This window comes from Salvelinus fontinalis, chromosome 1 (genome assembly GCF_029448725.1).
Source record: "Salvelinus fontinalis isolate EN_2023a chromosome 1, ASM2944872v1, whole genome shotgun sequence".
NCBI lineage: Eukaryota > Metazoa > Chordata > Actinopteri > Salmoniformes > Salmonidae > Salvelinus > Salvelinus fontinalis.
In genome coordinates, this window is record NC_074665.1 from 68,856,903 (window position 1) to 68,872,530 (window position 15,628).

Genomic DNA, 15,628 nt, shown 5'->3' on the forward strand with positions numbered 1-15,628 from the left:
ACATTTCAGGATGTTGTGTATCCCTGGAAGTAATCCGAATTAATGTAAACATTACAGTTTTGAAAACACAGCTTGTCCAAAAAAAAGTGGTCTCTGTGGTAAGTTGAGCCACGTGACGGGGTAAATTAAGCCGCCTGCACATTTCTGTACTGAATGAGATAATACTGCTATCTTTTTAAAACTATTTCTATCTTTATTTCTCAAACACAATTCAACACAATCACACTTACTTTTTTGTAATTTAATAATTTTAAGCACATTTTAATACAGGCTTAACGCCTAACAAACACTTTGCACTTTTAACATAGGCCAGGCCCTGTTGTTACCTTCGATCTGAGCAATAATGCCTTGCATTACGTATGGGAAGAAAACACTTTAATTTGCTCAACTTGCCTTTGGCTCAGCCATTGGCTCAACGTACCCCATAGCCATTGGCTCAACGTACCCCATAGCCATTGGCTCAACGTACCCCATAGCCATTGGCTCAGCTTACCCCAAGGCAAACATTTTGAATATTTTAGCACATACAGCTACAAGGATGCATTTCCATGCTAGGTTTGGACCTCATATTGAAGATTATAGAGACCCCAACTGGTGTATAGAAGAATCTTAAAATGATCTACTTTGGTTTAGATACAAGCTTAATGATACCTCTAACACAATAAATTCATTTGAAAATCTGTTTTTTTGGATCTAACTTGCCTACCACTTTTTCCATGTGGTTTCTTCCTTTGCAGACTCCATTAAATGATGACCTCTTCCTAAATATTTGGTCAAATTATACATTTTGTGTATGGTTTCCTAGAAAGGGTAGCTCAATTTACCCTTTTGCTCAACATACCCCACTCTCCCATACCCCTCTGAAAAGCTACAGACTGGTATTCAACTAACTAACCAATGGCTTGACAAGCACTTCATTTAGTTAAATCAGTTGTGTTAATGCTGTGCTGGAACAAAAGTCTGCACCCCTGAAGAAGATACTGGTCATGAGGTGACTCACTGTTTGTGAAGCCCTATTGGTTCCCCCAGCCCCTCCAGACAGTACTTTAGAAACTACCTAGCCTTATGTAAGACTAGAGCACCTGTTAAAACCTCTTGAAGCTAGGGGGCATAATTTTTATGTTAGGAAAAAATAACGTTCCCCAATGTAAGCTGCCTATTTCTCAGGCCCAGATGCTAGAATATGCATATAATTGACAGATTACGATAGAAAACACGCTAAAGTTTCCAAAACTGTCAAGATATTGTCTGTGAGTATAACAGAACTGATTTTGCAGGCGAAAACCTGAGGAAATGTTTTGTCTAGTGATCGATAAACTCACACGCTTGGATTGCTTTCGCTGTAAAGCATATTTTCAAAATCTGACACGATAAGTGGATTAACAACAAGCTAAGCTGTGTTTTGTTATAATTCACTTGTGATTTCATGAATATAAATATTTTTAGTAATTTTTTTTTTGAATTTGGCGCTCTGCAATTCAGCGGTTGTTTACGAAAATGATCCCGTTAAAGGGATCCGTGCGCCAAGAGGTGATGGATGGTGATGATGATGATGGATGGTCTTGAATTACAGGGGCCTTCTGATGAGTAGTGTTGCCTACCAGTGTACAACAACAACACACACACAACCACACACACACACACACACACACACACACACACACACACACACACACACACACACACACACACACACACACACACTTGTCTGGAGAGCTCTCTACATCAACAACACACACACACACACACACACACACACATGTGTCTGGAGAGCTCTCTACATCAACACACACACACACACACACACACACACATACACACACACATATATGTCTGGAGAGCTCTCTACATCCACCCACACACACACACACACACACACACACACACATATATGTCTGGAGAGCTCTCTACACACACACACATACACACACACACACACACACACACACACATATATGTCTGGAGAGCTCTCTACATCAACAACACACACACACACACACACACACACACACACACACACACACACACACACACACACACACACACACACACACACACACACACACACACACACACACACACACACACACACACACACACATGTCTGGAGAGCTCTCTAGAGCAGTATACATACTAACCAGAGATATATATATAGGAAAAAACACACCACAAAGACTAACGACTAAAAGCAGATGTTGGCCGCAATCTGTCAGCGATCACCCGCGGGGTGTCATCGCCACCCACTGCTTTTTACTATAGTTCTCACAGCCTCTATTCTACTTTAGTGTAAAGCACATGATAGTCACTTGAGTATATACAATGAGTTTACATTACATTTGACTAATTTAGCAGACACTATTATCCAGAGCGATATGCATACATTTTCGTACTGGTCCCCCGGGAATTGATCCCACAACCCTTGTGTTGCAAGTGCCAGATGCTACTTTATTTGGATAGTCCATCTGTCGACTATCAGTAACATTTCCACTAATCCTACTAACCCTACCTCCAACCCTAACCTTAACCCTTATCCTAACCCTAAACTGAACCCTTACCCTAGCCCTAACCATGACCCTAACCCTAATTCTAAACCTAACCGTAACATTAGCAAGCAGTTGCTTATCAACAAATAGTTTGTTGATTTTATGACCATCTGTAGAGCATCTACAGATGAAAAATCCAGACTATCCAAATAAAGTGTGAATAAACTGGGTGTTAAGTGTCCATTTTAAAGTTAAGCGAAGTATATTTAAGTATAGGAATTATATAGGGTTTTATTTTTATTTTGTATCTTACTAAGTATCTTACTGTATCTTACTTACTAATAAATTATTAATTATTATGTGTAATACCCACTATATTGTAATGAACAGTGTCTGTGGGATTAGGGCTTGGCGGTAAACCGTTAAAAAAGATATCGGTATTCATTCAAGCTCTGGTTTGGGTTTTTACTTGACCTTCTATAACAGTATTTTCATGTTTAATAAATTTTTTACATTAAATAATTCACTGACTAAAACAATTATAGCAATCAATCCATTTTTATCGCCAATAAGAAGTTGCTAACAGCTGAGTACTGATCCAGCAGATACATTCTCAGGATACAGACACTGTGAGACACAAAAGCTCAGACAGGTCAAATGGTGCCTTACCACCAACAACAGCACTGGTGTTTACATTACATTTAGAATTAGAAGCTAGGTACTACAGCTAGTGTGTACTACAGCTAGTGTGTACTACAGCTAGTGTGTACTACAGCTAGTGTGTACTACAGCTAGTGTGTACTACAGCTAGTGTGTACTAGCTAGCTAGTGTGTACCAGACTGCTAGATAGCTAATGTGCACTAGCTTGGGTACTAGCGTGCTAGCTAGCTAGTGTGTAATAGCTACACAGATGGAACAATGAGACCGATATTTCACCGGATGTATAAATGTGAAGCATCTGCTTAGAGTTTCAACTCACTACCAAATATGGTAGCAAATTTTCTCATTGATTAAACTTTTGATCTCAACAGTTATCTGTTTCCAAAAGTAGATTATGTTTTGAGCAGAGTGGACTAAGTTTTGTGGACTTTGCCCATTTGCCAAAGTTGTAAGAAATTGCACTGTTCAGAAGGATTGCGAATTGAGTTATTACACACGCACACTTCACAGAGTAGGCATTCCCCAACGGAAATATAGGGAACGTAAATATGCAGATGCATGCCATAACAGGCAAATAGGATCTCGCTAGCTTGTGCTTGGCTCTGCCCACTTCCTTGCTTGTTCTGCCCATTATGACTAATTTGTTCCCATTGGAAACGACAGGCTGTGGTCTATCTTGGTTTACTTATAAAAATCTTTGCTAGCTGCACAAGCAACAGTGGTTAACATAACGGCCCGGGCCAGAGTTAGTGCGCCGACTGGTATGTGCGTAGTACGCTGATGCCCTGGAACAAAGCTACTGACTCAGGCGACCAACAAATGTGCACACATACTGTACTATCTGATACGCATGCGCTTTGAGGTTTGCATAACAGACAGCCTCAGCGTGCCTAATCTGCAGCTGGACATTTTCTAGGATGACAAGTCAACAACTTCGGGAGGGCAAGCTTGCCAAATAGACCCCTGGAAATTGGCCGACTACTCCTTGTGGCGAATGTAAGATCTGCAATTGAAGGTGAAAAATAAACAGTCAGAGGATAATTATTCTAATAAAATATATTTTGTACAATTATTTTTACAAAATAGAGGCATACAAAGACAAAATAAATGTGACAGTGGGTAAACAATAACAAATTAGTGCAGGAAATTAAGAAATGTTTGAAAATGCTGCAATTGAATGCTTGAAGTGAACAAATAACTATGCAAATGGAAACCATTGCTTGAGTACCGGAGTTTGAGGCTACAAAATAGGATTTTGATTCCTACTTAATGTTCTACAAATAGGACTAGTTCACTGTCAGTTTTGTGCTCCTAATATTTTGGGTTGAAGTTTGGTTGAACAGTATAAAGCAATCAGAATGGAGAAAGCCCACTAAAACCACTTCGATTTTCATATGTTGCCATGAACTACCAATAAAGCATATTTAGAACTTTTATTATTCAGAAACGCCAAATACCGTCCTACCTTCAAAAATGAGAAACATACTGTGTTTTGATATTTTGTACATATTGGCCTGACCTATGTGGGATATCCTTAAGTCTGAGCTAATATTGGCTTTGAATGGTAGTTCTAATAATAAAAGGGTTGTGTATAGGCTGAATGAGGCCTTCATGCAGATTTAATGGGCTGGTTAGGGCTTCTGTCATTTTGCCAGTACAGAGCTGCTCTCAGGTGTTGAGCTAGCCCATGAGACGAGCCTGATACATTCTACTGCAGACACACACGCTCACGTGCACGCAGACACACCCACACTCGCGTGCACCCAGACACACACAAAGACACACGCTTGCATGCACACATACATACACACACAACCGTATCTGTATGTTTATCACAAACATACTCACACTCAACAGCCGACAGACTAACACAGTGAGCAGAGTGAAACATGAAACCGCCTCACCTAAGAATGTTGGAGGGAAGTGAGAAGGACAGCAGAGTTGAAGATCTCTTCATATGTCTATCAAGTATAATTATTTTTCTATTAGTCTGGTATGAAGTTTCTTGACTTTGATCATGTTTTCTGTCTGAGTACACCAGCTTAAAAGTGTGCTAGTGTCTGCTGAGTGTTTGAGCATATATGTGTGTATGGGATGATCTCAATTGCATACTCCTCGCATCCTCTCATCTCGCCGCCTCCTCAAACCATATTTGAGGAGAAGGTCAGAGGGGAGGGACCTCTGACATTCTCATCCAATGGGTTTTGAGGAGGAGACAAGGAGAGAGGACGCAAGGAGTATGCAATTGATATTGTTCCCGTTTGTGTGTGCGTGCATGTTTGTGTCACACACACACACACACACACACACACACACACACACACACACACACACACACACACACACACACACACACACACACACACACACACACACACGCACGCACGCACGCACGCAGCAGACAGACAGACACACTGAGCAGAGAGAAAGATGAAACCGCCTCACCTGACAGCTGGGAAGAGAGGAAGACAGCCGATTAAATGTGCGTGTGTGTTTGTGTATATGTTTGTACGTGTTTGTGTGTGTGTTTGAGGTGTTTGCTTGAGATTGCACATATCTTTGAGGTGACCAGAGACCAGTTAAGTTTTGTTTGTTTGCAGACAAAGCGAGACTATTAATCCTGGTGTTCTATCTAAGACGGTGCCAAAGGAGCAATTCACTCCCACACAATATGTCCACTTGTATTCCTTCAGTTCTCTCCTTTTCTCTTTCTCGCTAATTGTCTATTGATCTCTATATATTTTGTTTTTGTGTGCCATTGCTTTCTGAATGTATGTGTGTGTGTGTGCGTATGCATGTATGTCTGCTCGTATGTGTGTGTGTGGCGTTGTATACTATCTCACTTTGTCTATGCTGGTGTAGGTTATCAGTGGTGCATCTCTGGTTTCTGTTGTCCAGGCTCAGTGCAGCGGGACTTCGACAGAACAGAGCCATCTCCCATATCATCAGCCCAGGCCCCAACCCCAGCACCGGCCCCGGGTGTGAGAAGCCTCCCCCTGGATGAGACAGCAACAGCAGCGGGTGAGGGAGAGACAGCGGGTGAGCGGGCGGCTCTGAGGAAGACTGTATCCGTTGACGACCGTCTGATGCAGTCGGCGCCCAGAGAGCAGCAGCAGCACAGACTCCTCAGCAGGCTGGAGAGAGGCAAGAAGAAACTCAGGAACATACATGTGAGTACAGGACTGTGCAGAAATGTAATGTAAATATGTGTGTGTGTGTGTCGTGGTTGTGTGACTAAGAGAGAGTTTTGAGACCTTGGGAGTATAAGGTTCCATCTGACATTTTTGTCATAAACGAGTTAGTCAAATATGCATGATTTTTAGATGGTTCTTTGTATGTCTATGAAGTTAGATTTTTAGAAAGTTCTCTCTGCATACACCCATTTGAATTTGCCGCTATAAGGTTCTATCTGCAAGCCAGTCACAAGCCTGAGCAAATACAAATGGATCATTCGGAACACATGTCTCTGCCATCTCCCTCGAAGTATGGTCTAGGTTAATCTAGCCAGCAATAATGTCACGCAAGAAGAAACAAAATGCCAACACTGTCAGAAATCTGAAAGTAAATGATGACATGTTGTTGTTCAGTCATGACAGTAATTCGTCTCTTGATCTTAGAGTCAGAACACATCATCAAATACTATCTTGGTAAAATAGTGTTATTCTATCATTTGTGTATTCAAATAGCTACAGTTTTCATAAAAACTGAACATGTCTGATTCAGAAGTCCCAGATCCAGATTTATATTTCAGAGCCATAAGATTGCACCCTAATAAAACGCATTTACAAATCCACAGGAGTTTGATACTCTGCACGTTAGGTACCTTTAAGATGAGGACCTTTATGGGTTATGAAATAAGAATTCACTACAAAACAGTTCTGCGATCTGGGATGTGAAAACTTTGATGCTCAATATCTCAGAACTATGCTTTGCGCAGATAGAATCTTATACCCCAAGGGCATGGTATGTGCATGTTTTAGACTTTGTGCAGCAGGGTGAGTGTGTGTCTGTCAGAGAGAAAGAGAGTGTAAGGGTGTATGCAAGTCTATTGTATAATGTCTGTAGAGTTTCTCCATTCCTTTTTGTCGTCTGCCAATCAAACAATATGCCATGCCTCTTCTGCATTACTTCGATACCTCTAGGGTAAGTGTTTTTATATAACACGGTACAGAACACTTCTCTTGAAAACCTCACCTAAACCTCCTCAAATGTTAGGTATGACTGTTTCCTGAGTAGTACATTCTGTAGCCTTCCCACACTGCTATGAGTCATTCAGTCAGTCTGGGCTTGGCACAGCACAGAACAGACCTGCCTCCTAACCTTCCTCTGATGAGGCACTGGAAGACAGGACGACTATCTGAAAACATTTACCCAAATTAGAGTAGATGGCTTTTATTTACACAAATACATGTTCCACAATGGAGCACTTTGGGATTTTGCCATGAAGAAAATGTCCTGCTCACATAAGATACAATGACATGAACATGATTAAGAGAGAAACACATTAACAAAAACTATATTTAGTGTCTAAAAACCTAACTAATGATGGTATTGGAATCCAGTGTTACATCTTATCACCGTAGTTGCCTGCCCTGCTTTGTCCTTACTCCCGGTCGCTGATCCCTTGTAGGTGGCGGCCAGCTGGAGAATTCACTTGAACACTGCACATTTCAGGTCTCTGCTGCTACAGTTTTATCTGTAGGTTTTGGTAGGCCACTGAGTATGTTGTGTAGTCAGAATTAGGAATATCTTGAGGGCCCTCCTCAAAATACCTACGTATTGGAGGGACATGAGGTACACAGAAGTATTGAAAATATTTTGAAAAGCAACCCAAGGGGGTTAAAAGGTCAGTCGGTGAACTGGGATGTAGGTTGCCGTTATGCTACATTAATGACTGAGACTGCTTCTGGTTTCCTGTGTTCTGCATGGAGATTATGGTTATTCATAGATTTAAAAGGATTCTTTCTCAAGTTGTCTTTCTGTGTTTCATTGCATCCTCCCTCCTCGCTTCCTTCTCAATCATAGTTTGGAGTAGAAAGTCCAAGAGCCCTTCACTCAAGGACTCTTACCTTCTTCTACAATGAGTTTTGAAAGGGAGGCAAGGAGAGTGGATGGGAGGAATCGAGTAAAGATAACTTGTGAAGGAGCCATACAGAGTAATGTGCTTTGGCACAATTACGTGTTTTTGGTTGCTGTGCAGTTGCTCTGTTGTGGGTTTTCAAACAGCTTGACCTTTATTGTAGTGAGAACGGCCTTGATTTTCTCCTGGATGGCAACAGGACCTAAAGATGAGGGGTTAGAGGAGGTATTCTTTAGTTGACCACTTCTGACCCTGTGAAGATGAGTGGTTATGGGAAGGGAACACTGGCGTAACCCTCTCCAACCAAAGTGAATGAATTGAGGAGCAACATGAAGCAAAAAGGAGATTCAGAAACTCTTGGAGGACAATGGCAGTTGTAGAAAAAACTCTGAAGGTGGCGAAAAGCTGAAACTTTGAGCAATAAATACGCTTTTTTAATTCACTTCCATTCTCCTCCAAGAGTTGCTGAATTGTCTCTCCGCTTCAAGGTGAGAGGTTATGGAAGGGACCTCATTGCATCCTCTCTCTTTGCTTCCTTCTCAATCATATTTGATTAGAAGGTCCAAAGTCCTTCCACTCTGACTTTCTTCAGTTTTGAGAAGGAGGCGAGGATGGGAGGAATCGAGGAAAGATTAATGGAGCAAGAGCTATACAGAGCAATGTATCGCTTTGGTGCAATGAAGTGTTTTGTGTTGCCGTGAAGCAGAAGCTCGGTGCTGGGTTTTCAAACTGATCAACAGATACAGTATTGACATACCACAATAATCCTAGTGATGGGGAAAAAATCGATGCAGTTACATATCTGAATATTATTTTTGACAATAAATACTCTGTCGTATCGTTTTGACAGTATCGCAATAATATTTCTGCTTTAGTTTGCTCTACCTGCACCAACACTTGTTCTCTGTCTTCTTTTTAAATAAGGAGCCAATTTGTTTTCAGCAAACTCATTTTCTCATGGCTCTCTCTTGTCTCTCTACAGCAGACATATGGTCAGCAATATGTTTGGACCATGGAATCTTAATAAAATCACAGTATTGAATCGCAATACATATAGAGTCATACGTCAGTCTGAAACGGTGTGAAACAGTCGCTAAGCAACTGTATCATAGCCAGATCTAATATCCTCCTCTGACATTACCATGGCCCAAAGTTTTCCCTGACTGACTGTGTGGCTGATTAGGAAACAGGTCTAATGTGTGTGGGAGGAAAGTCCCAGCGTCTCTGATGTAACATTGAAACTCTAGTTGACAGAATGATGTCCTTGAGAGATCGAATTTAAGGGGGATTTGTTTTGCCACCATTTGATGGTTAGGTAATAAGTCGGCCTGATCACTTCCAAGCCCTCTAAGCATGTTCCTTCTATGTTTTAGCCAAACATTCTACTGCATTTTCTCTTTGTCTCATTACAGTTGAATTTCAGTCATGTCAGTTGGATATTATCTGTATATGTACTGGCTGATAAGCCCCTCTGTTTCTGGACCATCTTCCAGTAAGTCAGCCATTGTTACCTGTAACTGTCAATATCAGGTCCAAATCTCCCTATGAATCCTGGGTAGAGCTATGGGACTGCTGACTCACAGAGGATGTCATAAAAACACATCTACTTCCTTTTTGGGCCTTTTCTCTTTCTCCTTACTCATTCTTAGATAACATCTAGTTATTACCTATGTAGTGCACTACTTTTAGCCAGAGCCAGATACAAAGAAATAATGGCTCTATCCCAAACTAATGGACTATTTGGGCAAATGGTGTTATTTGAGGTACAGCCAATGTATTTTACCTCTAGCCATAGCAGAAATGTCATTCCGGATGAGTTAGTCAGGTAAAAATGTAACCAATGTCTCTAAAGTAGGAGAGAGAGATGGAGAGAGACAGACCGCTTAGTGACACAACTATTCCAGTGTTTTTCTCCCAGGCCCGTCACTTAGGCTCCCGATGGAAAATCCACAGCTCTATTTGCCTTGGGTGTCATAAAAGACGAGCGGGACGGCCTTTTGTTTTTGTGGAAAGTTTGTCTCTGTTCTGTGAGGGGAGCGCAGTGCAGCACAGCACAGCACGACAGGTGGCAGACGGGCTGCTGAAATGGCCTTGATGCTGTCTGAGGAGGAAAAGATCTGTCTTTCTACTTTGTAAATATAATACTTTGAGCGTGGAGCTGCGTGGGTAGTTTCTTTTGTAACACTGTTGTTCTGTAATGTTATTAACTGCACCCCCCCCATTCCCCTTCTTTTCTCATCTCCTCTCCGTCTCCTCTTTTCGTGCTCGGTGTATTCTCCGGTGTCTGCCACAGCCATCAGGAGTCCAGACCCACCTTCAGCCTGTCTATTAGTCAAACACCACAGCATAAAACCCACACACACACAGACACTCAGCCACACACACACATTATACACCGCAGAAACGCAGTCCCCACAGCTCAGTGGCAAATAATCCCCACACACTGTACACACAGTCTACACACACTTTCACACGCATTTTCTCTAGACACACATCTCACTAATTCTACACACATATTTTCATTAGGCTGCCATGTGTGGAATGGTCCTTGTTTGAGCTGTTATATTTTTTTCAGTATAGTGGGGATGTTTCCCCTAAAGACTAAAAGGGTTAAGCCTGTCCTCTCTGACTCTTAAGTCTACTCTGGACCTCTTCTTCTGCTACTTTAAAGGTGACGGGGTTATCTATTCACCTTAGTCTCCAGCTCCATATTTCCTATCACCTTGTTTTTCCCCCCTTTATTTTGACAGAGAGTCAATGCTGGGGTTTCTTTTCTAGATGATCCCTGTTTAGCACAACAATAAACATCAACCGTTTCTGTCCGTCTCTGACAGTCTCACTTTGACTGACTGCCATTGAATTCCTATATAACAGGGTATGTTTCCAGACTCTCAGTGCCTCTCTGCTTTTATCCAGGAGCATCCCAAAATTGACTGAAAAAATTGCTTGTTTGGTGCTTTTCTGTACAATCCATGTATTATTGCAAGAGAGACAAATGTTACAGTAGGTAGTGGTAAACACTATCAGGTACCGGTGCACATGTCTCTAACTACATCATTGTGTGTGTGTGTGTGTGTGTGTGCGTGTGCGTGTGCGTGCGTGCGTGCTGATGAAAACTAATTTCCGGAAGTCAAGAGGGAGTTGTAGAATGCTGATGTTACGTTCGACCCCAATTGTCCTGTTGATATAACAGCAGGTGTACTTACAGCATAATGTCATGCACGTACACACGCTACTGGTATAATGAGTTAAGCCTACAATAATCCGCAAACACACGTCTCTCCTGTGTCTCCTTGCCAACTGCTTACAGCTGTAATCTTCACCTGTTAATTATGCTACTGTATGAACTATATACAGTGCATTCGGAAAGTATTCAAATCCCTTATACTTTACAGCTTTATTCTAAAATGTATTAAAAAAAAATGTCTCTTCAATCTACACACAATACCCCATAATGACAAAGCAAAAACAGGTTTTTAGAAATGTTTGCACATTTATTAAACATAAAAACCCTTTACTCCGTACTTTGTTGAAGCACCTTTGGCAGCGATTACCCAAGTCTTCTTGGATATGACGCTACAAGCTTGGCACACCTGTATTTGGGGAGTATCAAATCTAATTTTATTGATCACATACACGTGTTTAGCAGATGTTATTGTGGGTGTAGCGAAATGTTTGTGCTTTCTAGTTCCGACAGTGTAGCAATATCTAACAAGTATTATCTAACAATTTCACAACAAATACCTAATACACACAAATCTAAGTAAGGAATTGAATTAAGAATATATAAATATATGGATGAGCAATGTCAGAGTGGCATAGACTAAAATACAGTAGATAATATAGTATATACATACAGTATGAGATGAGTAATGCAAGATATATAAACATTATTAAAGTGACATTATTAAAGTCCTGCGGTTGTTGGCGGTGCAGTTGCCATACCAGGCGTTGATACATCCCGGCTAGATGCTCTCAATTGTGCGTCTGTAAAAGTTTGTGAGGGTTTTAGGTGACAAGCCAAATTTCTTCAGCCTCTTGACTTGGAGGCGTGCATGGCCACACAATCATGGGTGAACAGGGAGTACAGGGGGGCTGAGCATGCACCCTTGTGGTACCCCAGTGTTGAGGATCAGTGAAGTGGAGGTGTTGTTTGGGGGCGACCTGTCAGGAAGTCCATAACCCAATTGCACAGGGTGGGGTTCAGACCCAGGGCCTAACTTAATGATGAGCTTTGAGGGGACTATGTTGTTGAATGCTGAGCTATAGTCAATTAACAGAATTCTTACATAGGTATTCCTCTTGTCCAAATGGAATAGAGCAGTGTGATGGCGATTGCATCATCAATTAACCTATTGGGGCGGTAAGCAAATTGAAGTGTGTCTAGGGTGACAGGTAAGGTGGAGGTGATATGTTTCTTGACTAGTCTCTCAAAGCACTTTATGATGACAGAAGTGAGTCTTACGGGGCGATAGTCATTTAGTTCAGTTACCTTTGCTTTCCTGGGAACAGGAGCAATGGTGACCACCTTGAAGCATGTGGGGACAGCAGACTGAGATAGGGAGAGATTGAATATGTCCGTAAACACACCAGCCAGCTGGTCTGCGCATGCTCTGAGAACGCGGCTAGGGATCCGTCTGGGCCAGCAGCTTTGCGAGGGTTAACATATTTCAATGTTTTACTCACATCGGCCACAGAGAAGGAGAGCCCACAGTCCTTGGTAGCTGGCTGCGTCGGTGGCACTGTGTTATCCTCAAAGCAGGCAACGAACGTGTTTAGCTTGTCCAGAAGTAAGACGTCGGTATCCGCGACATGGCTGGTTTTTCTTTTGTAGTCCGTGATTGTCTGTAGATGCTGCCATGTACGTCTTGTGTCTGAGCCGTTGAATTACGACTCCACTCTGTCTCTATACTGACGTTTTGCCTGTTTGATTTCCTCGCGGATGGAATGACCACTGTTTGTATTCTGCCATATTCACCTTGCCATGGTTAAATACAGTGTTTTGCCCGAAAACTGAAGCGCGAACCTGTCCAATCAGTTTCTCCCATTCTCCCAGATCCTCTTATGGCTGCAAGCCCAATGTCGGTACACTTATGACAACAGCCAGCTCAAGTGCAGGGCGCGAAATTCAAAAGATATTTTTTAGAAATATTTAACTTTCACACATTAACAAGTCCAATACAGAAAATGAAAGATAAACATCTTGTGAATCCAGCCAACATGTCCGATTTTTTTAAATGTTTTACAGCGAAAACACCACGTATATTTATGTTAGCTCACCACCAAATACAAAAAAGCACAGACATTTTTCACAGCACAGGTAGCTTGCACAAAACCAACCAAACTAACCAAGAACCAACCAAACTAACCAAGAAACAACTTCATCAGATGACAGTCTTATAACATGTTATACAATAAATCTATGTTTTGTTAAAAAAATGTGCATATTTGAGGTATAAATCAGTTTTACATTGCACCTACCATCACAGCTACCGTCACAAATAGCACCGAAGCAGCCAGAGTAATTACAGACACCAACGTGAAATACCTAAATACTCATTATAAAACATTTCTGAAAAATACATGGTGTACAGCAAATGAAAGACAAACATCTTGTGAATCCAGCCAATATTTCCGATTTTTTAAGTGTTTTACAGCGAAAACACAATATAGCGTTATATTAGCTTACTACAATAGCCAACCACACAACAGCATTGATTCAAGGCAAACGGTAGCGATAGCGACAAAACCAGCAAAAGATATTAATTATTTCACTAACCTTCATAAACTTCATCAGATGACAGTCCTATAACATCATATTACACAATACATATATGGTTTGTTCGAAAATGTGCATATTTAGAGCTGAAATCCGTGGTTATACATTGTGCTAACGTAGCATCTTTTTCCCAGAATGTCCGGGTATATTTCTGACACTCACCTATTCTGACCAAATAACTATTCATAAACTTTACTAAAAAATACATGTTGTATAGGAAATGATAGATACACTAGTTCTTAATGCAATCGCCTTGTTAGAATTCTAAAAATAACTTCAGTACGACATACAGCTTACGTTATAGCGAGAGAGCGCACAAAATCTGGGCGCAAACTAATAGTAAACATGTTCGACAGATATATGAAATAACATCATAAATGGGTCCTATTTTTGATGATCTTCCACCAGAATGTTGTACAAGGGGTCCTTTGTCGGGAACAATCGTTGTTTGGTTTTAGAATGTCCTTTTTCCCTCTTGAATTAGCAAGCAGACTAGCCAAGTGGCGCGAAGCTCTCCTTCGTGAACGAACGCAACACGCCTAACCTCCTGAAAAATGTTCAATAATATGATAAAACTATTTTGAAAAAACATACTTTACGATGATATTGTCACATTTATCAAATAAAATCAAAGCCGGAGATAGTAGCCGTCTATAACGACAGCTTTTCAGAAGGCAATCCCCGGTTCCCACTCGCGCCTTCCTGAAAACAGGAAATTGTTGTCACGTCATGCCAAGAGCTCTTATTCGACCTCAGATCAAGCTATACACTCCATTTCTTCTCTCACTGCCTATTGACATCTAGTGGAAGGCGTATGAAGTGCATGTATACTAATACATATCAAGCAAATTAATAGGGATGCCCTGGAACAGAGCATCGATTTCAGATTTTCCACTTCCTGTCAGGAAGTTTGCTGCAAAATGAGTTCTGTTTTACTCACAGATATAATTCAAACGGTTTTAGAAACTAGAGAGTGTTTTCTATCCAATAGTAATAATAATATGCATATTGTACGAGCAAGAATTGAGTACGAGGCCGTTTGAAATGGGCACCTTTCATCCAAGCTACTCAATACTGCCCCTGCAGCCCTAAAAAGTTAAGCTCTGTCTGGTTGGATGGGGAGTGTTGCTGCATAGCTATTTTCAGGTCTCTCCAGAGATATTAGTTCCGGTTCAAATCCGGGCTCAAGCTGGGCCACTCAAGGACATTCAGAGACTTGTCCCGAAGCCACTCCTGTGTTGTCTTGGCTGTGTGCTAAGGGCCGTTGTCATGATGGAAGATGAATCTTCACTCCAGTCTGAGGTCCTGAGCATACTGGAGCAGATTTTCATCAATGATCTCTGTACTTGACTCTGTTCATCTTTCCTGAAAAACATCCCCACAACATGATGCTGCCACCACCATGCTTCACTGTAGGGATGGTGCCAGGTTTCCTCCATACGTGATGCTTGGCATTCAGGCCAAAGAGTTCAATCTTGGTTTCATTAGACTGGAGAATTTTGTTTCTCAAGGTCTGAGAGTCTTTAGGTGCCATTTGGCAAACTCCAAGCGGGCTGTCTTGTGCCTTTTACTGAGGAGTTGCTTCTGTCTGGCCACTCTACCATAAAGGCATGATTGATGGAGTG

General features: G+C 41.5%; 1 protein-coding gene across 1 annotated transcript in view; it reads left to right on the forward strand.

The window, feature by feature from the left end:
* ankfn1 (ankyrin repeat and fibronectin type III domain containing 1) overlaps positions 1-15,628 on the forward strand; it is a 232,680-nt gene that overhangs the window by 38,833 nt on the left and 178,219 nt on the right. The window contains exon 5 of the mRNA XM_055931431.1: positions 6,043-6,314. Coding sequence (XP_055787406.1) covers positions 6,043-6,314 — 272 coding nt within the window. The remainder of the gene's footprint in view (positions 1-6,042; positions 6,315-15,628) is intronic.